This window comes from Heterocephalus glaber, unplaced genomic scaffold (assembly GCF_053883595.1).
Source record: "Heterocephalus glaber isolate CG9 unplaced genomic scaffold, H.glaber_assembly_v1.0 deba00001164, whole genome shotgun sequence".
In the NCBI taxonomy this organism is placed as follows: Eukaryota; Metazoa; Chordata; class Mammalia; order Rodentia; family Bathyergidae; genus Heterocephalus; species Heterocephalus glaber.
The window spans coordinates 1,312,943-1,337,874 of record NW_028258205.1 but is presented as its reverse complement, the minus strand read 5'-3'; the positions used below and the strand labels follow the sequence as shown (position 1 = coordinate 1,337,874).

General features: G+C 47.4%; 1 protein-coding gene across 1 annotated transcript; it reads right to left on the bottom strand.

Moving 5' to 3' along the window:
- Positions 1-5,395: 5,395 nt before the first annotated feature.
- Positions 5,396-24,746, bottom strand: LOC101713869 (DDB1- and CUL4-associated factor 12-like protein 2). Its single transcript, XM_087210639.1, has 3 exons — positions 24,452-24,746; positions 5,637-7,242; positions 5,396-5,552 (listed from the first exon to the last, which is right to left on the bottom strand). Exon 2 carries the CDS (start codon positions 7,111-7,113, stop codon positions 5,659-5,661), a length of 1,455 nt encoding a protein of 484 aa, XP_087066765.1. The 5' UTR covers positions 7,114-7,242; positions 24,452-24,746; the 3' UTR covers positions 5,396-5,552; positions 5,637-5,658.
- Between the last annotated feature and the right edge of the window lie 186 nt (positions 24,747-24,932).

Here is a 24,932-nt window from a genome sequence, read left to right as displayed (position 1 = left end):
AGTGGTCCTGTGAGTTGCTTATAATAGAAATATATAACTAAATAATTCAATAATAGCACAGTGGAAAAATACGAGTTTGGAATTTAACATTTTATTCACAATTGAGTATAAAGAGACCCTTAAAAAAGAAAAAATGCCAAAGAAGCAAAAGCAGCAAATAAATATAGGAAAAAATGTTCAACATCTCTGGTTATTCGAGAGATGCAGATGAAAACAACACTGAGATTCCACCTCACCCCAGAAAGAATGGCTGCTATTAAGGAATCATCCAATAACAAATGCTGGCACGGGTGTGAGGAGAAAGGAACCCTTCTCCATTGTTGGTGGGAGTGCAGACTGGTACAAACACTGTGGAAATCAGTATGGAGATACCTCAAATAACTAGGCTTAGAGGTCCAATTCGACCCAGCTATCCCCCTGCTGGGTATCTTCACTAAAGAATTAAAAGAATCTTACCACAGCCATATACGCGCACCCATGTTCATAGCTGCACAGTTCATAATAATGAATGCTTGGAAACAGCCCAAGTGCCCATCAACTGGAAACTGGATAAAGAAGATGTGGTTTTTTTATAAAATGGAGTACTACTCAGCCGTAAAGAGAAACTAGAGACATTTATAGCTAAATGGATGCATATTGAGGCCATCCTCTTAAGTGAAATAAGTAGGACACACGTGTGTAAATACCGAACAGTTTCTCTAGTGTGAGAAACTAAGAGTGTAATTAAGGATACACACTGATGAAATGGCCTAATAACCTATTTCTCGGAGTGTGTTTCCATTGCATGTCATATGTCTGTATCAAAATTTAAATTAGGGAGAGGTTTGGCTTATGTGGAGTCTGCTAACTAACTGGAGTTTTTTCCCAGATCATTATTTGTTTAACGTTGGTTTTGGGGACCTTTCTGAAACAATTCACATCCTCTGGTGTCTTCTTAGTCCTTGAGATGCTTTTTTATGTTGTATGGAAAGATGTTTAAGTGCTTTACAGTTTTGTTTTGGAGGAGTTCTACTGTATTCGAACACTATTGTAGTTTTTTTCCCCTTGCATTGTTCTTCTTTGAATGGTTTTAATTTTGGTATGTGTGTGTGTTTGATAATAAAGTTATTTGGAAAAAAAGAAAAAATGCTAGCTTTTATAAAATGTTCTAACATTTACAAATATACATACTGAATGAAAGAGATTAAAAATTCCTTGCTACATCACTTTTACATTTCTATATGTTTATCCTGATTATGATCATTCTAAATAAATTTCAGGATCTGGAATGAGATGAGATAATCCTGGATGCAAACAATTTTGAGATGATTTTTAGTATAGCTTCCTTTCTGAAATGTTCAGTTACAGAGATTAAATGGTTTCCCATAGGTTATATAGTTTGACCTGAGAAACGGACTGGATAGCAAGAGGAAGACTGACGGATCCAATATTTAAAACATGTTTTCCTGTAGTTCATTCTAACTCTGACTTTAAAAACAGTGTCAGGTAATCAAACTTGATGTGAGGCTTTGTTCTATCATCTGTGTTTTAGTTAATTTTTTCATTGCGGAGACAAAATACCAGACATCCACAAGTCATGGGAGGAAAGGTGTATTTAGGTCATCGCATATAGAGGTTTCATTGCACAGTCAGGCTGTTCCAAAGAAGGGTGGCATGGCAGAGAGGCATCAGAGACGAGAAACAGTTCCTGGCATGGCAGGCAGAAGGCAGTGAGGCCGGAATCAACAGCACCAGCAGCACCATGACCAGTCTTTCCTCTCTCTGTATGCTATCCAAGCTCTAAACCTATTGATTGCTTTAGAGCCAGCTTAGGGTTTCCTAAATCCCAGCATCACACACTTCAACTCAGCATCCTGCCCTTAACCCACACACATGCTAAACCAGCTATTTCCAAACTTTCACCAGACAAATCCCCGACCTCCTGCTCCACGGAGAGTGGCTTCCCCGGGAAGTTGGCCAAGTGCTCCTGCAGATACTGTAGCTCGAGTTTTGAGGTACTGGGAGTGGCTGGGAACTCCGAGGTGAGGGCCTTGGACCATGGATATATTGAGGCGCCCCCAGAGCCCCCACCCAAAGGACAACGGAGCAGCCCACCTGCAAGGAGGAGCTAGGGAATCTGGCCCAGCAGGAGAGCAGCAGGGTGGACAAGCAGGACAAGGGCCCCATGGACAGTGGGGACTCCTGCTGCCTGAGGGTGGCAGTCCACTCTGGGAGGGCTAGGCCTGGGCAGGAAGCAGCCAGAGTGCCCTGGAGCCTGGGGTACAGCACTATGGGGGAGGGGAGGGGCAGGCAGCTCCTTCCACTGCCTGAGGCAGCTGGAGCAGGGCTCCATGGGGAGGGTGATGCCCTCCTGCAGAACAGCAGCTCTCTGCACCCTCCATCCCCGCCCCCAGTGGCTGCTGCCCTGCCCACTTGGTTCTGCTGTTGCTGGCAGGGATGGAAGCAGGGAGGAAGCAGGTGGGATTGGGCATCCTGTTGGGATTCCAGAAAGTATCCCGATCTGGAACCTAGGACAGGAGGGCTTGACTGGAGCCGGTAAACATGAGGGGGACCTTGCAGATGTTTTGCCCCCGCCCAGAGTGCTAGGATTAAGGACTTGCGCTACTGCCTCCTGCCTCTTCCTACTATTATTAATCTCCTGAGTGATATTGTCAGCCCCAGAGCACAGTGAGGTTCTGGGTGTTCCTCTGGATCGCGCCTCCCAGTAGCCTCGGCCAGTGCTGTTCCCAAGACAGAAGGAGCCAAGTACTGCTTGCTGGGGGTTAAAGGATTAAATCAGGTGCAGGCCAACCTAAGACAAGTAAAGGAAGGAGGCAGCAGCTGTTCATAAGAATCACTTGGGTTTCCTCTGAAAAAGGGAGATTCCCAAGCCAGAGCCCCAGGTATTGAGCTTCAGTCGCTCTGGGGCCCAGTAAGCTTGTTACTTTAACAGACTGGTTTCTTCATGGAGGCTATGCTAAGTGAAATACGCCCGACACACAAAGAAGAATATCACTTTCTCCCAGAATAAGAAATAAAATATGTCCCTGACTTAACAAAGGTTGGAGTTTGGAACTTTAAGGTGTGCTGTGTAAGACTTACTTTGGTGGCTTACAAACAAGTCTGACTTAGAAACGACTCTCTTTGAATGGAACCTGTTCGTAAGTCAGGGACTTGCTGTTTTCAAAATACCCAGAAACCTAGAAAATATAAATACCCCGAGTTAATCTAGTTCCTACAGAACAATGCCACACGACTGCACCAAAGAGTCAGGCCTACCACATGAGCCAGCTTAGAGTGAGTCAGTGAAGATGGGACAGGCCAAGCTGGAGAGGAGATTACCCCACAGATGTGCCTTGCATTTATTCTTAAAAACCCCCTCCCGCATGGAAAGTATCATTTCCCCTGCAAACGTCTTCCCTATGTTCCACAACAACCTCAGAAATGCCCCAAAAGTCCCCTTATACCTAGGAGAACACAGACACCAAACACACTGGGTGAGCACTTCAGGAAATATTTCAGCAAATATATACTTTAAGGTAAAACACTGGAAAGCAAGGAACTTCTGATTCATTACTGAGAAGTGTTGTACAGAAATCTCCAAATCTAAAGGTTTGAAACCTTGAAGTCTAATTTCCCATGCTACACAGACATATGAGTAAATTTATGAGTACATTTATGAATGCACACCTGTGCCTGGTCTCGTAATGAATCAGGGCAATTTTCTTGAAAACGCAGAAAACACACAGCAGGCTTCTACATTAAGGAAGAGTACACTTTTATTTATAAAGAACATTAAACTTTAAGTCTCCAGCCCCCAAATCCCCCACTCCAAATATAGCCAGCTAATGGCCTTTGATTCTGCAGGGATTGGTAGAGGAGAGAAGATGGAGCGGCAGTTCCACTGTCTGCTTTCAGGATGCTGACAACTGGGGTGGAGACGCGTACACGCGCACGAGTAACTCTTACTGCAATGCAACCAAGTACAGAAACCTGTTACGAGAGTGTCTGTAAACAACACTTGTCAGGCAATTCTCCACGCTTTCCCTATGGACCCGAAGTGGGTTTGCTCCAGAACGGCAGGTAGTGCGTGGACACCAAGGTAGCAGGGTGACAGAACATGCGGGGAAGCCCAGCTGACACATTACCAAGCTAAGGTCAGCTCGGCCCGGCCAGCTCTGAGCACGGGCTCATCCCCTTCCTCACGTCTAATACTCTCGCACATGCTGCAGAACCAGTCCACTGTGTGCATGTATAGGACCCTCAAAGCTCTTTGTCTTCAACCTGACCTGTTTATTTTTAACTTCAGCTCCTCTTCTTCAAAGTACTGTCTGTGTCCTTGGCAATTATAGTTATGACATTCTTTCTAGTAACTTATTTATTCTACTTTAGGGACAGAAATTTACCAGGTCTTAATGTGAACTTCCCATATGGGGCAGTTATTTTCAGAATGTGCCAAATGGGCCCATTTTGCTTCTTTACAGTTTTTTTCTTAAAACGTTACTCATCCACAATATTTGAAAATTTCAATATGCTCAAATATGACCTGTGGTATTGAAACCATCCGCAACAAAATACCCAGTCGCTCTCTGATCAGTACGGGTCTTGCCTGGTGCCATCCATTCACACTTAAACCACTGCTTTGATGACGGCCCTGAATTCTGTGCTAGCCTCTCAAACCACAAGCATTCCCATACATCCAAGAGTCTTGCTAACAGTAGGGCAAGCAGTTACGGAAATACACACGCTTTCATCTACTTAGGGTCGGTTTCTTAAAACTGAAGTCGGGTTTGCAACAGGCAAAGACTGCTTTTTCAGATTAATGGGCACATTAAATTTTGCAAATCATTTGTGTTTTAAAAAACATTCAGCTCAACTGGGAATGCTATACAAACACAAGATTCTGTGATGATTCTTTTTCTAAGCCAATAAACCTTACAAAATACATTTTAGTATGGAGAGCATTCAGACTACATACACTATCATTGCAATGTGCAAATGAAATATTTTTAAAAGTAGGTAATGTAGCATTAGAATTTATTTTTGAATTCGAAATATGCTATAAATATATAGTTAACTCTCCACAACAGATGATCTAGCCTGATAAAATGCGGACATAATTAATACTATGTTTTGCATGTCACAACATATTAATGAAAAACAATTAATTGCCTTTATTATTTAATGGCATGTACTACTTTAACTGCATGAAGATGAAAGAAAATGAATAGAGTTGTATAACAATGACCGGAGCTCTTTACAGACAGAATATGTGAATCAGTCAAGACAGCAGGTCAGGAAGGATCAACCTGAACTGTAGAATTAATTACGTGACATACCTGTACCAGCTCCTCACGAGGAATGTAAACACTGTGTACTGTAAACATGTACCAATGAAAAAATAAACTGAAAAATATAAAGTTCAATATTTTTAAATACCTAAATTATTTCTATGAAAAGACATGAAGATAGTGCTAGGGACAAAAATAAAACATTTAATCTCAACTTTTGATTGCGCAAGGATCTTAATCTCTCCTCTCAGAAGTACACTTGTGAACCTGAGCCTGTTCCACCTGGAAGACAAAAGACACAGAGTGAATACTGCAAATTCCATCTGGAGAAGGAAAGTTACACTGAACTGAAAAACAAATGTGTACTTTGAGAAGCAGGCAGCAGTCCTTAGCTCCAGATGCCTCCATAGTTCCCGCGCAGCTCTGAAGCGAGAGGCCCTCCACCTACGAAGAGCTTCATCTCAGGCCAGTTGTAGCAGTGGGTGTAGATTGCATAAGGGAGCTCCTCGATGCCAGGGAAGTCGTTCCACCAGATGTCATCTTGGTTGAGCCAGCCTTTGCCACAGGTGAGTCTGAGCTTCCTGCCTGTGGGCTCAGGAAAGGAGTCTGGGTTGATCACAGATCTCTCCTGCAGGAATTTCTGTGCTCTGATGTCAAAGAAGAACAGGTAGCCATGGCCCGTGCCCATGGTGACAATATGCTGGTAGGAGCTCATCGAGCACACATCAATGCCACCCGCTATGTTACACAGCAGCTGGACCCCAGCATTTTGGCAGCCTTGGCGGATATCCAATAAACAGATATGAGACTGGGTGCCCACCGCATACAGGGAAAAGTCGTCGCAGTAGGTCAGACACACATTCTCTTGGTCAAAGGGCAGGCTAAAAGAGTGCAGCATGGTCACAGTGCTCTGGGCTTTCCACAGGTGGAAGTAGCCATCCAAGCACACTGCTCCCAGTTCCTGCCTCTTGCCACTGAAGGCCAGGGCTTGTACTTTGCAGTTGCCATAGTGGATACTGGTTCCAGGGATGATCACCCTGTCCGTTGGCCGGATGTGGGCATACACTGGAAGCCCCTGCTCACTGTGGCCCTCAGTGCTGCCTCTGAACACGTCAGGATCCACTCCCCATAATGCCAAGGTCCCATCCCAGGAGCCACTCACGACCACAGTGTCACTGATCCAGGCGATGGAGGTGATGGACTTGTTGTGGCCATGGCGGTCACCCAGGCACAAGGGGTCTAGGGAGGGCAGCTGGTAGAGCCCTAGGCTGTTGGGGTTTTCACCCCCAGTGGCCAGCAGCGTCTTGGAGGGATTCAGCTCGATGGCGCGGATGCCAGAGGCAGGCTGCACATAGGCCCGTGTGGGCCTCCTGTCCTGCATCAGGGAGATGGGTGAGATGTGGCCCGTCAGCACGTCCACCACGAAGAGCGTGTTGCACTTGGTGCCGCACACCACCTGCCTGTCATTCAGCCACTGCGAGGCGAACACCTTGTCGACGCTGCCCAGGGGCAGCTGGCGTTCGGTCAGCAGCTCTGGCAGCCTGGCTAAGGCATTGCTCTGCACCTGGTCCCTGAAGGCCCGGAGACTGGGGCGGCCCCGTGCCCCCACCGAGCGGCGCTCCAGATAGCGCACCACGGAGCGGCTCCCCGCAGGCTCCTTCTGCTCTTGGGGCTGCAGGGGCAACCTGTGCGGTGACCCGCTCCCCGCGGTGGCCTGGCCCGCAGAGGCCTCCCTCCCCATCCCGAGACCTACTTGCTGCGGCACCATGACGCGCCTCAGGCCAGGGCCACCAGCCCCGCTGCTGCGGCTGGGTTGATGGCTGCCGGCAGGAGGGCTGGCCATGGAGACAGTGGGGCCGCAGTGCCGGTGGACACGGGGACAGTGGTGTCTCTTCCTCGGCCGGGAGAGCTGCGTCTCAGGGTCCAGGCGACCGGACGCTGGGGGTCACTGGCCAACTGCGTCCTGGGTGCCCTACAGAAAGGAAGCAGAAGCGGCACGTGCAGGTGAGGAAGGCGCTGCTGGGGAGAACAGCGTCCGCGCCTGGGCTGGGCCCTGGTGAGGGCGAAGCTCACCTCGGAGGGCTGGGGAGGAGGTCGGTGGAGAGGTGAGGAGGAAGGTGGAGGACCGGGGAGGTGAGCGCCTCGGTCAGGGCGGCTGTGGGGGGAACCAGCGAAGCAAGAGAGGCGGGGCCTGGGGGAGAGGCGGAGTGAAGGTTCTGGGAGCAGGGGAGGGAGAGAGAGTCCATCGGTTGGGGTCGGGAAGGAAGTCAGTGATTGGACAGACATTAGCCATGGGGTGTGAATCATGGCGGGCAGGGGGCGTGGCTGAGTGCATTTGAGGCAGAGGCATGGGGAGGGATAGAGTCCATTTCATTGGCTGGCTGATGACAGTCAGTTAATGGGGGGTTGGGGGAGTGGCTTATTGTGGGCGAGTGGGGGATGAAATTCCATTGGTTCAGGAGTGGGTCAGAAGTCAGTGATTGGACCGAAGTCCATGAGGGGGTGCGGACCGTGGGCAGGCAGTGGGCGGGGCTAATCGGTGGTGCTTCTGGAGGCAGTGGGCGGGGCAGAAATTCAGAAGTCTGGGTGAGAACCTCACTGGCTGTGGCTGAGTGTAGGTGGGATACAGTGCCAAGGCAAGAAAGTTGGGGGGCTGCGGGAGGGAAGTCAGCGATTGGCAGGAAGTGAGTGACAGTCAGGTTGGGGCCATGAGGTGGGCCCGGGCTGAGTGCAAGCGGGGATCCCGGGAGGGCCAGAAAGTCAGGTGTCTTGGCTGCAGGAGAGAAGTCAGGGATGGGCAGGAAGTCACTCATAAAGGTGTGGGCCCCGTGTGGCCGGCTCTGAGTGTAGCTGGGGATGAGCAGGAGAGCAAGAAAGTAGTTGGCCTGCTGCAGCAGGAGGGACGTCAGGGATTGGCCTTGACAAGGGAGAGGGTGGGGTCGGGCGGAGTTTATGTTGGGGAGCGTAGGGGTGGGAAGAGCACCCATTGGGTTAGGGGCAGAAAGAGGGCAGTGAGGGTCAGAGCAGGTGGAGCACAGTTCAGGGCTGACTGTCTGCAGGGAGCGGTGGGTGGGGAAGCCCGTCCATTGGGATGGCAACGGGAAGGCAGTGAGTGGACAGAAATCAGTGACTGGTGACTGGATCGTGGGGTTGGGGCGGGGCTGAGTACAGGTGGGGAGGAAGTGAGAAGCGCAGGCACGCGGGGCTTTCTGGGTAGAGCACAGGTACCAGAAGGCTGCAGGAGACAGTGGAGGGGGCTGAAAGTGGGAGACCACTGAAAGGGTGCTGGGAGAAATGCATTCACTTCTCCAGCTCCGAACAATAGGCTTCAGAGGCTGGAAGGGCAGCAAAAGTGAAGGCTGTTTCCTCAGACTGCTCTGGGTGCTCATATGATGGACAGGCACATCCAGGGCAGTCACGGCAAGCAATTTTAACTCCTAGCGTGCAGGTCCCTTCCCCTTTTCCCCATGGCCCGGGAGTGGGGGCCCTGATTTCCCCTACGTGATGCGTAATTAAGCAGTCCTGCAGCCCCCTCCCATTTGAGTTTGGATTTCTTCATCACGTTGTCTATGCTTCCCTTTGGGACTTCTGGAGAAGCCGATTTTCCTGTTGACGATTCTGTGCATATCACCCTGCAGTTCCACCGTTCCATCGTTGCTACCTAGCCCTAGCTAAAAGATATGCTGCCCCCCATCATGCCTACGTTGTACAGAGGCTTCCTTTCTGGTTTATTTCTTCCCAAGCCCCCTTTCCTTAGAGGCCCTCTAAATGCATGAACTTTCTCTGCCAGTAATTTTCCCCTCGGAGTTAACCATTTCATCTTGCAAATGCAGCACTTTAGCTTTCTCTTTCTTACAGGTGGCAGCTGCTGGAAGAGATTCCCAGAGGGCCGTGCCTCGCGACCTCCAATGTCCAACACTTTGTGTTTCTCTACCTCCCTACAGCAGCCAACCAGCTCTCAAATAAAACGCGAGTGAAATACATCGTCAAGCAAGCAGCTAAAAGGAGCCTTATCCACGATCTCTGTGTGGAAAGAACCACTCTGTGCACTTGGGCTCATGCTGGGAGAACCGTGACTAAGATCAGACATGGAACTTGGCAGGGAATGGCGGGGTGAAAGTGGCAGGGAGACCCCCTCCCCGCCCGTTCCTTTCTGCAGTCCCTCTAGTACTGATAGTACAGCGGGGGCTGGGGATCTGCTCCCCTCCCCCCACTTGAGTTTGGGCAACACCTCTGGGCCAGGCCTGCTTCCATTGTTCTGAGAGAGGCAGAAAATAAGATAGCAAAGGCCAAAGCCATCTCTGAGACTGGGCCAGGGCACAAATCCGTTAGATCTCCTGGCCTGATCGTCAGTAACCTCTTCCCCACTCTAACCTCGTTGAAGTCTTGTAAATACGGACACCCAATGTAATCGGAGTGAACTGTGGGGCATGCGTGCTGCTTGAGAGCCCCCCACTCAGGATGGCTCAGCACCCTGTCAAGCGTTCCTGTCAATCTTAGGTGGACACCCAGCGAGAGCAACCGGGCTGGGGGCACCGCCCTTAAACTCCAAATGCCTGCTTTATCTGTGTGTTTTCTTCTTTCCTGTCGTCCTGCCACCACTTCTCTTGTTTGTGCCACATTTCTGTCGGCTCGGAGCTGCCCCAAGCACATCCTCGGTCCCGTGATCTTTAATAAACGGAGCTGCTTTTCTTTTCCCATTGGATGTACACTTGCAATTCCTTGCTCACCGTGCACAGGAGCCTGGCATCTATCTGTCGGATCCACCCCGTGGTGTCTCCTCCCACAGAAGAGTGGGAGCTAGTAAGGCAATCACACATGATTAGCCAGCAAGTGATCACCGCGTTTCCCTGAAAAGTAGATCAGGCCTTACGTTAACTGTTGCTCCAAAAGATGCAATAGGCTTATTTTCAGGGGCTATCTTATTTCTCACGTGCAAAAATCTACATCTATTCATGTAGAAAAATCTACATGTCTTCCAACACAGTCATGTCGTCTTCTTCTGGAACACTGTTTCGCTCTCCAAACCCCAAATTCCAGCCTGAATTTCTTGCAACTCCATTTCCTGGAGAACCGTTCGCCCCAATCTCTCGTGTCCAGGGACAGAAGCCTCGTTACATGAGCACCTCCTGCTCACGTAACCTGCTCGTAGTGCATCATTACAACACAGGACGCACTGACTTACGAGGATTCACATGGGACACAACCACGTTCATTCGTCATCAAGTGCACGTGTAATTCAGGCCCTGTCTGCACTCCAGTCGGTCATTTAGCACTAACTTTCAGGATCATCTATTCACACAGGCATTTACCTCTCGTCCGAAGGTGCCCACTTGGGCATTTACAAATACTTCATTATGATGTGTAGGATCGTTTATTGCAAGTATGAATGTCAATAATATTATTTGTATTTAATTATATATTAACACCGTTCAGCTTTAATACCTTGCAAAGGATGCACTAAATGTGTGTGCGTGGCTGAGGATTCCAACTGGGGCTTAATTTGGGGGTAGAGTTTGTATTATGAGCATCCTCAGAAATCATGCCAGGGCTTATTTTCGGGGAAATACGGTGGAAGGAAAACTGACTGGGAGATGGTAGGCTAGAGAAAGGTTTTTCTGTAGATTTGCCCTTGGGTGGAGGCCCGGCAAAGTGAGAGTGAGGTGCAGCACATCAGGGAGGAGAGCTTTCTAGGAAGCAGGAGCACAAGGACAAAGGTCCTGGGGCAGGGACGTGTGAGGCAGCTTGGCTTCCTGGGCTTGTGTAGCTGGACTCCCACTCACAGGGCTGCTTTGCTGCCCTTGCCAGGTCCCAGCACGGAGTTCCTGCTCAGGACAGGCTGACTTGGGCTGGTCGGGCGCCCTCCCTCCCTGGCAAGGCTCGCTCCTGTGTCTGCGCCTCAGAGTTTGACATGAGCCTGGCGTAAAAGGAGCCACTGACAGGTGTATGACTTGGGGACTATTATTTATCTGTCTAAATCCGCTTAACCCACATTTAAAAGCGGACACTGATAGGACCTACTCATAGCACTGATTGATGGTAGAGTACCACAGGACGCACTGCACTGAAACAGGTACAATGCGATCCTCACATCCAGTCCACTGATGAATGGGAAATGTCTTAGCTCTTATTGCTGAGAACTTCTGAGTTACATAAATTCGAAAGAGCACTGATTCTGTGGTCTTGCCTTGTCCGGGAAAGTGTCCAGGCTTGCTTTATCATCTAGGGACTGAGGAGAACATCGGATATCGACACCAGCACATTTCATTGCGTGCTGATGTGCTGTAATTCCCAACTGCAGATTACATCCTAGAGATAGAGAGGTGGTTCTGAATTAATGTTGGAGGAGAACAGGCCCCACGGCAGAGTGGAGTTCCCGCGACCACGTCAACTGCCCCACTCTACTCTGTGCCTGTTGGCCCCAGAAACACCACCACAGTGAAGAGAAGTCCGCTAAGGTCAGGGGCCTCTGCCCGGTCCTACAGTATTCTACCATGGAGGGAAAACTTGGCCCTGCCCCCTGATCACAGGGAACAAAACAAACAGCCATATTATTTATGAAGCTTTATCTTCAGCTTGTACTTCTTCTTCAGGTTTGTTTTGAAAGGAAAAGCACATCCTCACTGACTTTAGAGTTCGAGGGTTTTCCCTGGTTTCTTTCAATTTGGAGTTTGTACTCTAACCATCGGTTGTCTCATGTAACATTCTGCGAAGAAGTCAGCAACCTTGAAACATTTTCTGTTCTTTAATTTCTTCACCCCTGGGCAGAAAATCAGGCTCTGTTCTGTTCCTGTTTGTAACAGGGCCAGATCTTGCACATGTAAGTACAGAGGGGCCAGGAAAAGGCAACATCTTTGTAATGTCAAGTGAAAGTTAGAGAAAAATGCTTATGATGCACTTGTAGGAAATGCATCCAAAGAAAGCTAGGTTTCATGTTCCTGCTACATAAGAGAGATTAAAATCTTTCTCCTTTCAGAAAGAAAGGAAATCTGATCACCTCTAAATTGGGAGCTCGTCTTGAGTTTTCCTTTCACCTTAACTTTGAGGGAAAAGGATGAGAAGGTTATATTTAATGCTGCTATTCAAGAACAGGTGATTGAGACTGAATTTCTTTCTTAGCACTCCGTGTGTGCTTAGGAAAAAGGGCAGGTACTTTCCTGGTGTCCTGCAAGCTCCCTTGCAACTTCTTCCTGCCTTGAAGGGAGAACTCATTCCAGAGGCCCATGCTTCTCTTCAGCCCTGGATGGCTGTGTCAGAGGCACTTCAGGGGCCTCTGCCCAGTCTCATGAATCCACCTCTTTATGTCTGGCCTGCTCTCAGATTGCCCTGTTACTCAGGAAGCTATGGACTGGTTGACTCCATCAGTCTTTGCCTCCGGGTGTCTATACGTCCACAGTAAGAGAGCAGTGTTTGTGAGAAAAACATGCAGATGTGTACTGATTGCCAAGTTCTGTGGTGGAAATGCCCACAGCATGGCTGACTCCCAGTCACCGGTGTGATGCCAGTGACCAGAAGCATGGGATAATATTCCCACTTTAGAGATGTAATCAACACAAATAATCTCAAGGGTGGAGACAACAGTAAAATAATCAAGCAGTGAGGTCTTAGTATATACCACCTTCATGTTTCGTGTAAGTTGTACAACTATAACTTCGTACCATTTCCAATCGTTGCTAGGCCTAATGACTAGCTTGCAAAAATTCCTGAAAAGTGAGCCCGTGGTCACATGAGGCCATAAGAGCCACTTTGAGCCACCGCTGCTAATCCGGGAAGCTTTCTTAATGCTCCGGGTTGGGCCACTTGTCCCTTGTTGGGGGTTCACTCACTCTTTCCATCCCTGATTGCCCGATTTCCCTTCAGACCCGTGATATGAGCAGGAACACGTTCAGTAGTATATTTCAGCACTTCTCTCTGGCCCCATGACACTCCACAAATATTTGTCCGATCTTGGGTTGGATGGGTGGTACAGAGCCAAGGTGATGTAATCTAGGTACTTACATTCTCCACCATGATCTAAAAGAGCTGCTTGAAAACTTACAAATGAACAGCATGTGATATGATCTTTTAGCAAGGAAGAGACAGTTGGCATTTCTTCTTTCCACCCCAATATGTGCTGCATTCAGTTCCTGGGAAGCCCTCCTACTCACCATTTGGAAGGAAGTAGCAACTTATTGCACTCTTTTAAAAATGCAGACCTTCAAAGCAAAGCAAAGCCCCCTCACAACCAATAGAAAGAATTTGGTTCTGTGGAAGGAAAGCGTTCTACAAGTACAGTACACCGTTGGAGCTGCCACCGTGGATAGAGCCGCGGCTGCCCCAGGCTCCTCCACGCCTGTGGACCGCCCACCTTGGCCGAGACCACCTGCCAAGTCTACGCCACCTTTGCATTTTCATTCCCCTGGCATGGGGCAATGGGGGCACCAATCAAAAGACACAGATTGGCAGAAAGGAGCAAAAAAGAAAACTCAACAAGATGCTGTATACAAGAAAAACATGTCACACAAAAAGGCATTCATAGACTAAGAATCAAACATGGACAAATATCCCATGAAACAGGAAACTGAAAATGAGCAGGAGTAGCCATACTACTTTCAGAGTAAGTGGACATCAAGCCAAAAAATGATCAGAAGAGGGAACGGTCACTACATATGGATTAAGGGAACAATTCAATAGGAAGTGATAACAATTATACACATATAGGCACTGACCTCCAGTACACTCAACTTCATACAAACCACTGGACATAAAGATCAGAGAGACATCTATGCAGTTCTAGTGAGGGACCGCAATACCTCGACACCTCGCTGCCACAAATGGACAGATAAACTAGACAAAAATCAGCAAAGAAGTATCTGAGATAAAACAAACTTTCAAACAAGTCGAGCTACCAGGTAACTGCCAAAAGTTCCACACAACAGTAGAATGCACCTGCTTCCCACCAGCACTTGGGACTGCAGCCAGGAGAACTTTGACCAGTGACAGAGGTTCTACACAGGCAGAAATGGAGTGCTGGTGCGACCCACTATGGAGCCCTGCTTCAAGGTAGAAAAACTGTCAAGGTGTTCACTTGGGAAAGGGTGGCTTCCAGGTTTTTGTTTGGTTTGGTTTTGTTTTTCTGGTACTGGGGATCGAACTCGTGACCTTGGGCTTGTGAGGCAGGTGGCGGAACCTAAATCTGCCGGCCCTGATTTAGAGCTAAATCCCCGGCCCTTCTTCCAGTACTTTTAATATTGGCACAGTTAGCAACTGACCTTAAGTACTTTCTTGTTCAACATAAAAAGGTATTTCAAGGGAAAGGAAGTAAATGAAAATTTAATCATGCCATTACCATCATACATTGTACAAGTGCTGGCATAAAAGCAAATGCCTTCTAAATAAGTTTTGTGGTTCTGTATCTAAGCTTCTTTCACACACAAAATGAATCAAATACTATGATTAACTCCTTTTATTCCTCCCACGTTCAATGGGAGTGCAGTACGCAGACCATTCAACATCTGACCCAGGATTGTCAGCAGCCTCCCGAGCAGGTAGGGGCCTCCTGACACTTTCTAACAGAGAAGGACGGAAAGGGGTGAACCTCAGTTCTGAGACAAAGTCCGAGGAGAACTCAAAGACAGCACTGGCCTGGGAGCCAGGAGAGAGAAAGTGCGCCCTCTTGTGCTTCCTGCAGGCAGGGCTGAAAGAGAGAACAGCGATCAGAACCAGGGATAGCAGCCTTGAAACCATCTAGGTACAGTAACAGGCAAGAAAAACCTGTGAGGGGAAGGCATGGAGAAGTCTGCCATAGTTACCCTCCTCAACGACCAGGACAATTGGATTCACAGAGGTCGGGGTGGGGAACGCCCAGAGCTCAAAACCGGGACACGAGTGAGGAGGGGGCAAGAGTCCCCAAGGCTGTGGACGGGACATTGTCTCCACTGGAGGGAATGCCATAGCTCATCAAAGCCAGACAGTGACACCTGGGAAGAGAGAGTGCTGTGGAACTGAGTTCCTGCTGCTACAACTGTGTGACAGATTTTATTCTTAGTTCTGCGCTTCATTTGGCAACGGTAGGCAATGCAACCTGCTAATTCAACACATTTGGACTCTTCTCGTTGGTTTTCATTGTTGTTTCTGCTCTCTTTTCTTTTTCTTTCTATTTTTCTCTTTTCATTTTATTTTCTGTTTTCCTTTGGTTCTCCTTTATTGGTAATGGACGATTAAAATTCTTTAAATTTCAAGGGTTTCCCATTTGACCTGCATCCTGTTTTAGCGTGTCGTCCCTCCAATCCACTAATTCTCTCTCTCCACCTAATTATTAGTCCATCCCCACCCCTAACTATCTCACTTCTTGCCTTCCACACCCTGCATCTATAAACATAACAGTAGACTGTAAAAATTGCACTCAATGATAAGAATTAACCAGCACTATAAATTAAACAGTACCCTAAAGGGTGTATCAGGGTAATCTTTCACAAAATTTGGCTTAAAGAACCAAACATAACTAGTGCCAACCATGTTAACAGGTACCAGCGATCTTACAGAGCAATGCGATGTCTAACACCCACTGGCACGCATCCGCTTTCCTATGCAGATATCCTCCCTAACGGCTGCTGCAGCAGCTCCTTACCCTGGCTATGAAATGACTCCAACAAAATCCCACTTTCTGTTCTTTCCTACCTATTGACATATCCCTTATCTTCCTCTCTTCTGAGGGATGTACCCCCTTCCCCTTCACATGCCAAAAATTCACTCATCCCAATACAGTGTAGTGTGGAAGGCACAATAACAAATGGATGAAATTGTCAAAACAATATTAAATGATTGTAATTAATATATTTTCTGTTCTGTTGACATAGTTAGAACCAATAGAACATTGCTCATTACAAAATAGTGACACGGTCCAACCTAAGTAGAGTGGTGCCTCAGTCCACAAACTTAATTCATTCCATGAGCCTGGAAGACGGCCACATTCATATTCCTGTGGGAAAAATGGCTGTGCTCATGTTCGTCACCGAAGCAGAGTTCACAAAGGAAAACACAATTTTCACAAATGCTTGTGTTTGTGAACAAAATTGCTGGCAAACTAAAGCATTCATGAACTGAGGTACCACTGCAAACTTGTAGGAGTAATAATATATCTAGACAAATAAAGCCACAGATACAGGACTGAAAAAAAGGTGTAACTAAAGAGATCTTCGTGTCAACAAAAAACTCTCTTCACCTTATTTCACCTCAAAACTCAGCACCAAATGAAATAAAATAACACACACACACACACACACACACACACACACGGGAAACCATAGGCAACAAAAAGCCCCCAAGTCTCCCCTTGCAGATCCCAGGGGCACCCGTGGAGAGGAAAGCAAACATCAGACAGTGTAGCTTTGTAAAGTGATGAAAGAAGAACTAAGGAAATATGGTAAGTGCAAAGAGGACATGACACAAAAGATGATGGAACTAACATACAAACTGGCCCATGCAGATGTGGGGGAACAAATCTACATAGGAGGAGCTGAGCAAAACGATTCAAAGCCTGAATGAGAAATTCACTGTAAAGTCAGACTCCACAGAAAGGTCGCTCACAGACATTCTGGTCATGAAAACTGTGCAGAGTTTATGAACTACAGAAACGTCCATGGTGAAGACACGCTTCTTGGAATCGAGGGCAAAAGGGAAAATCATGAATGAGTTACTGACAGAAGCACTCAAAATGATGAAAACAAGAAAAATTAACCCAACAGCTACTAGACGGTGTGAAGGAGACTAACCAAGGTAATTGGAGTTAGAGAAAAAGACACCACCCTCCCACAGAATGCAGAAAAAATCTGTTTACAGAAATCATAGTAGAAAACTTTCCAAGTTTGGGGAAAGATCTCAGCAGACAGGTAAGTGAGGCCAACAGAACAGCAATTCAACGCCGTGAAAAAAGTAGTTCCAAGGGCCGGGGTTTGGCTCAGTGGTTCAGGCGCCTGTCTCGCAAGCGCAAGGTCCCGAGTTCGATCCCCGATACCAAACAACAATAGCAACAACAACAAAGTAGTTCAGGCAACACGTCACAGCCAAAATCCCAGGTGTCCAAACAAAAAGACAGAATCTCAAAAGCTGTCAAAGCAAGGCAAAATGTTATGTATAAATCTTAATTTATCAGGATTACAGTAGACTTCTCAACACAAACTTTAATGGTCAGGATGGCTTTGAGTGAAGGGTTTCAAGCCCTAAAAGCAAACCAATTACAATCCAGAGGAATATATCCTCCAAAACTATCTTTTAAATTTGACGGATAAATAAAGACATTCCATGACAAAGAAAAGCTTGAGACACACATGAACACTAAACAAGTACTTCAGAAATACTCGACAATATCCTAGACAGAGAAAATGAAGACCACAGAGCCAAAAATCATATGGAATGAACACATCAAGCAAGGTAAGTAGTTTAACAAAAAAGGGTAGATGAAGAAGAGACAGATCAACTAAACAAAAAATCAACCAGAAACATTGGAGTTGAACATCACTTCAGAACAAATGGGCTTAATAGATATCTGCAGAGTATTTTACCCTACTACAAGAGAATAAACATTCTTCCCAGCACTACATGGAACTTTCTCCAAAATACAACACATACTAGTCCACAAAGCCTACTTAAATAGAAAGAAAAGAATCAAAATCATCCCCTGTTTACGGTCAGATTACTGTGCACTGAAACTAGATATCGATCACAACAGAAGCCACAGAAAATGTGTAAGCACGTGGAAACTTAGTATCACACTGTTGAACACTCAATGCCTCACAGAAGAAATGATGAAAGTAATTAAACAATTCTGGAAATCAAACCACAATGCAGGTGAAATGCCACAGAACTTGTAGAACACAATGAAAGCAGTCTAGGAGAGAAGCTTATAGCAGTCAATGCTCAATGAGAGAAACAGAGCTAGGATAAATAAATAACCTAGTGATGAACCTCAAGATTCTCAAAAACCCACAAAAGTTCAAACCCCAATCTGTTTTAAAGAGGGAAATCATAAAGATCTGAGAGGAAATCGACCAAAGTGAGACAAGTAATCCATGCAAAGAATCAGTGAGTCAAGGAGCTGGTTCTTGGAAACAATAAACAAAATAGATGACCCATGATCCAACCTTGCATATAAAAGGACAAAAAAAGACTCCCATCAATGCAATTACAAATGAAAAAGATGAAATCAAAATGGACACTGCTGAAATACAGAAGATTGTTAATAAATATTATGAACCCCTTTATTTCAACAAATTGGAGAATCTCAAAATAAATGAGAGACTTCTAGACACATACAAATTATGAAAAATGAACCAAAGAGACATAAGATTCTGAATAGTATAACAACAAGCAATGAAATTGAGGCTCTAATAAAAAACATGCCAACCAAAGAAAACCCAGGACCGGAAACATGCACTGTGGAGTGCTACAAGACATTCAAGGACGGTACAGCATCAATACTCCACAAACAGTTCAATGAAAGCGAAAGGAAAAGTCTGCTTGCAATCTCATTCCTGCAAACCAGCATCACTCTGGCTCCAAAATCGGGCAAGGATGCAAATAATAAAGAAAACTGCAGACCAATCTCCTTAATGAACATAGATGCCAAGAAAATAATCTCAGTAAGATATTCACCAATAGAGTGTAACAAATCGTCCAAAAGATCATACATCACGGGAAAGTAGGCATTTTCTCAGGGATGCAAGAATGGTTCAACATATACACATCAATAAATGGAATACAGCATACAGACAGAAGCAAGCACAAAAATCACATGATCATCTCAATAGAAGCAGAAAAAGCTTTTGACTAAATCTAACACCCGTTCATGATGAAATCCCCTAAGAGAAAAGGTCCAGAGAGACCTTACCTCAGTCTGATAAAAGCCAGTAATGACAAACCAGTGGCCACCATCATATTAAATGGAGAGAAGCTGGGATCTTTCCCTGTAAATTCAGGAACGAGACAAGGATGACCACTATCACCACTGCTGTTCAGTACAGTACTTGGAATATTGCCTACAGCCATCAGCAAGAGAAAAAAATACAAAGGATATGTATAGGAAAGGAACAAATCCAATTATCAATAGTTGCACATGACATGATTCTTTATACTGAAGACCCCCACATCCCACCAAAAGACATCTAGAATTAATCACTGAATTCAGCAGTGCAGCAGGATGCAAAATCAACAGAAAAATTCAATAGTGTTTCTGTACACCAATAATGAACACACCAAAGAATGTGCAAAGAAACACCACTCACCATATCATAAAAATGCTAAATACTGTATTTGAGAATAAAGCTAACCCAGGAAGTGAAAGACCTCTACACTAAAACTACAGATCTCTGAAGAGGTCATCACAAAATGGGAGAACATACCCTGTTCCTGGATAGGCAGAACCGATATTCTCAAAATGGCCATATTTCCAAAAGTAATATACAGATTCATTGCAATCTCAATCAAATTACCAACAGTAGCCCTCATAGAAACAGAAAAAACAATCCTAAAGTACGTGTGGAACCAACAGTGATGCAGAACAGCAAAACCAAGGCTGGGTAATAAGAGCAAAGCAGGAGACATCACCGTCCCAGGTCTCAAGTTATATTACAAAGGTACAGTGCTAGAACCACATACGGCAGGCACAAAAACAGGCATGTGGATCGATGGAACAGAATAGAGGACACAGAAACAACGCGGACACATTCAGCCACCTCATCTCTGACTAAGGGGCTACAGAATTAAGCTAGAGAACAGTCAGCCTCTTTGGCAAATGGTGCTGAGAAAATTAGCTGTCCACAGAGGATAGCAAGTAGAGCCCTATCGCTCACCGTGCACTAAAGTAAAATCAAAATGGATCAAAGCTGTAAACATCAACACAGAAACATCTAACCAGTAGGAAGCCAAGGTAAGTGACACTCTTGAATTCAGAAGCATAGGCAAGGACTTTCTGAACAGAAGCCCAACTGTACAAGAAATAACATAATCAACAAATGGGATCACATCAAATTAAAAACCTGCTGCACAGCAAAGAAAGCAACAGCAGAGCAAAGAGACGGCCTAAGAACGGGAACAAATTTTTGCCAGCTATTCCTCAGAGAGAGTACTAACAGGTACAACATATATAAGTCTCAGAGGAATTAGACCCCAAGATAAAGTACCCAATGAGAAAATGGGCAACTGAAATGTATCGACATTTTTCAGAAGTTCAAATGGTGAATCAATACATGAAACAATATTCAGTGTCACTGGCCTTTAGAGAAATGTAAATTAAAACATCACTGAGTTTACATCTCACTCCAGAAAGAATGGCAAGTATCAAGAAATCAAATAATAACAAATGGCAAAGTCGTGGGAGAAAGGAAACATTGTTGGTGGGAGTGTAAACTAGTAAAATCATTATTGGAAACACCATGGAGACTCCTCAAAAACCTAAAAACAGGAATTCTATGAGACTCCACTATTCCCCTTTCGGCATTTTCTCCAAAGAATGAAATAAATGCATTACAGTGATCCATGGGTACTGATGTTTACGGCCCCATAGTTCATGATACTCAACTCTTCAAAGGGGCCAATATGGCCATCAACACAGAAATGGATTAAAAGCTATGGTGTATCCACAGGATGAAATACTACTCAGCTACGAAGAAGGGTGAACTTCAGCCCTTGTTTGGAAAATGTCTGCACCTTGGGAACATAATGCTAAGTAACTCAATGAGACGTGCAAACTTCAATACCTTATGGTTTCCCACCTATGAAAGAACCAAAGTATAAATAATTAGAGAGCAAATTAAAGGCAAGAAAAGGGATTCATGTGTAGGAAAATCTATACAAATTGAGACCAGTAGATTAAGTGGAATAAATCAGACACAGAAGCCTAACTATTGCATACTCTCTCTTACATGACAAACTGAGAACATAAATAAATAAAGAGCAAGATCAAAGATAATCAGAAGGAAACAAGGAGGTAGAAGTTTGGCAAAAGGGAAAAGGATGAGGAGGTGGAGTGGGATGGAAGCAGGAAGGAGAGGGAGGAAGAGAATGAAAAAGCATCAAGATGCGTTATGAACATGAACCAAGTCCACACCACGGATGCGATCATTAGGGACTGCACAATTGTGCCAGTAAAAGATGGGACCCAGCAAAAACTCTTCTTCCATATTTCTCTATGAAAACTGCCACCTAACTGGTGGCTGCTTACATGAGCGTCTTGGTGGAAATTCACCAAACTATTATGTGTACTTTTCTGGAGAGTGTTACACTTGAGTAAAACTGAAAGTGAGCCAGAAATCTCATCTCCAGGCAGAATACAGACCGATGTCACAAACCCGAGGGCAACACGTTCCCTTTTGTACACATCGAAGCCATTCTAGAAGGAGGCAGCCCCCAAGCGGGCTTCTAATGTTTGCCAACTTCCACTTAGCTCTTTCCTGGTGCACTGTGGGCAGCAGATTGGGGGCTGGCCGTGGGGGGTGGCGTCAGACAAAAGAGATGAAATGAGTTCTGTTGATCTGAAGGACAACTGAGTGCAGAAATGACATGGAGGGGCTGAGCACACGACTAAGCTGATGGCCTGCCTTCCACTCATTCAGACTCCACCCTGAGCCTGGGGACTGTGCTCCACCCTGTCAGTGGCAGGCAGCCCACTCTGCATGTGCTCAGGAAGGAGCTGAGACCGTGTTCACAGCGTGACAGCCACCAGTCCCACGTGGGGACTGAGCCCTGGGGATGCGTGGAGACACAACTGAGATGGGAAGACCCGCACTAGATTGGGAGACTCGGGCCACCCGACGTGGAAGCCACTGTGCTCTTGGGTGTGGAGTGTGGGAGATGTCCGTAGATGGGATGGAGATGGGGTGAAAGGACGCAGCACGCACCCGAATCGTAAGACTTAGTGCAAGGGACACAAGATCTCATTACGGGTTTCCATGTTCACTGCACGGAGAAACCATAATGTGTTGGGTGTGTCCCGTCGAACAGTATGTATACTTAGGATGAACTTTCACTTGCTGAATTCCAGCATGGCTACAAAAACCATTCTTCTTTCATAGGTAGCTCACATCTGCGGCGGCCCGTGTATTTCCAGTGGAGACCACTGCCTCGGATTCCCATGGCTTCCTTGTGCGGTTGGGCACCTGCGTGCGCTCAAGGCCCTGAGATTTCTTGTGTCTCGTGCTACTGTTCCTACAGCTCCTTTAAGCCACTGGCGATTACGCTCCATCCAGTTCCCAGGCCAACCCACGAGGGACAAAGCAGAACACCGTCACCCGCGGCAAACAGAGAGCAATAGATGCCAAAGTAGCATTTAAACGGCACACACAGGGCACAGTCGGTCGCATAGCTCGGAACACATCGAGGGACACATGTGCAAGAGAGGCGGATACGCTGTTGGTCCTCTGCCCACGTGAGACTCAGGGTAACCTATCTGCCCTCCCCCTGAGTGGTCTCCCCCTGGGGCGCGGCGGGGGGTGGCCGTGGCATCTCTGCAGCTTGGGCGAGATGAAGACTTCCCATGCCTGTGACAGGAAGCTCAGGGTGTGCAGGCAAAGGCAGGCGTGATTACCGCACTGGGGCCTCGCCGGGAGAGGAGTGGATGGCACTCCCTGGATGGTGCCCCGTGGGGTAAACTGCTCTGTAAAGTGGGCAGATGGCCCCAGAAACAGGCCACTTACCACGCAGGGTACCCGGTTGCTCTCCAAGGAAGAGTGGTGTCGTCAGCTGTGCCATCTGTCCCTGCGGTGACATTTCTGCACGTTGAGAACCTCCGGTCCCAAGTACCCTGGCCATACATTACCTGACTACCGCTTTATGGAGCCCTTAAGAAGGGAGCACTGGAGAGAGGGAGGTCTTCTCCTCCACTCTGAAACCCAATGTGTTGGGAGGATTTGCAACTTTGCCAAGTCCCAGGTGAAGCACACACAGCTCCAGGCACCTGGGGCTTGTGTCTCCCCATACCCAAGGGGCTCCACGTCTCTTAGCTTTCTCCAGCCAGGTTCCTGTGCAGGAAAAGCTCTCCCCAGGTCTTCTCCCTGAGTGGCAGCCTGCCCTTCAAGTCCTAGTTCCACTGCCACCCTTCCTCTTCCGCTGGCCCACTTCCTGCTTCGTAAAGAAACACCCACTACACCTCTCCCCCTGTGACCCGACCCTCCCACACAGGAGCAGTTGCCTGGGACCAGTTCTACGCATATGCGCTTGGAAGGGAATTGCTCACTCCCCAGTCGGGCTCAGGGACAACTTGCCAGGTAGAGGGGAGGAAGACGGTGCCGGGTCCCAGCCACAGGAGCCCTTCCTGGGATCCAGTCACGCAGGGGCCCGTGGTGTCGGCGGTACTGCACGCTCCCCGCCTACTGCGCTGGGTTCACGGGGACTGCAGGGCTCCAGTCTCCTCACAGCCCCCATTGTGTGCTGGCTACGCCTCAGCACCATGGGGCCAGGGCAGCCCCAGGCTCCTCTGCTGCTGCCCCTGCCAGAGCGCCGGCTTTGCCTTCCTCTGGTGTGCAGCCGCTTTGTGCTCTCGGGTTTTCACCCCACGTTCACCTTTGTGTCAGCACGAGGCCCAGATGACACCTGCTCAAACATTCCAGGGGGTCTGTATTCTGGGGGGTCGAAAGGGGACCCTTTCTGGGCGTGCTCCTGAGCACATCACAGGGGCGGTGATGTGCACAAAGTGGAGGGGCCAGATTAAAGGCCCCGCAGTCCCCAGCCCCGGAGTTCACTTGCCTGGGGAACAGAAGTATGACTCCCGGGCTCTGTGGGAAGCCACAGACACAGAGCCCCTGACACAGGACAGCATCTGCTGAGGGCAACGTACAGCACAGACCTCCTGCTGTGGGGAAGGGCCTGGACTTGGCCCCTTTGAGAGGCTAAACTGGGGCCCTGCCTGGCCATCCTAATCTTACCACAGTCACTGTTCCCTCCCGGGATAGCGCACTACCCGCTCCCCTGCGCTCCTTGCTGATGAATAAAAGCAAGCAGCCCCACTGTGCAGTTCATCAAAGCCTGTCCAGAGAGACAGTGTCCTCCCGGGCCCCCACTCTACACACAATACCGTTTCTGTCTCTTTCTTCTATTCCCGTCCTTCACCCTTCAGGTATTCAGGGGTCTGAAGAGCTCCAGATAGGGGAGAACAAAGTGTGGCATCCTTTTACAATCCTTCCCCTGCAAGCTAGTTTGGGAAAACTCACCTCCCCGATTCCAATTCCAGAGAGGATTGGCAGTGATGACTCCATTCCCTCCCTTTCTTCCTCCCTCCCTCCCAACCTTCCTTCCTTCCTTCCCAGACTGGAATAGGCAGGGTGGGTCTGACTGCGGAAGAGATCAGCACTGTGCCTTTAAGTGTGCCTTAGCACTTCCTGCTTCCCATAGAATGCTACCATCAGTGACATTCTGGTCTCTGTGGCAACCAAAACAAGCCACTCTTTCCTTCCTGCGTGCAGACACAGTTCACAAAGATATAGCCAGATGGAAGAGATAGAGGAACTGAAGGGACATCAGCACAAGTAGGTGCCCTCCATCCATCCTTGTGTGTGTGTGTGTGTGTGTGTGTGTGTGCGCGCGCGCGCGCGTGCGCGCGCGTGCATGGGGTGTCAGTGAGGTCCTCATCAGGCATTATGGGCTCCTGTCCCTCCTGGGTGTGAGAGAGGCTGGTTCCCGATGAATCAGAAG

Excerpts from the sequence above, each read along its gene's own strand:
- LOC101713869 (XM_087210639.1), bottom strand. The coding sequence starts at position 7,113 with ATGGCCAGCCCTCCTGCCGGCAGCCATCAACCCAGCCGCAGCAGCGGG.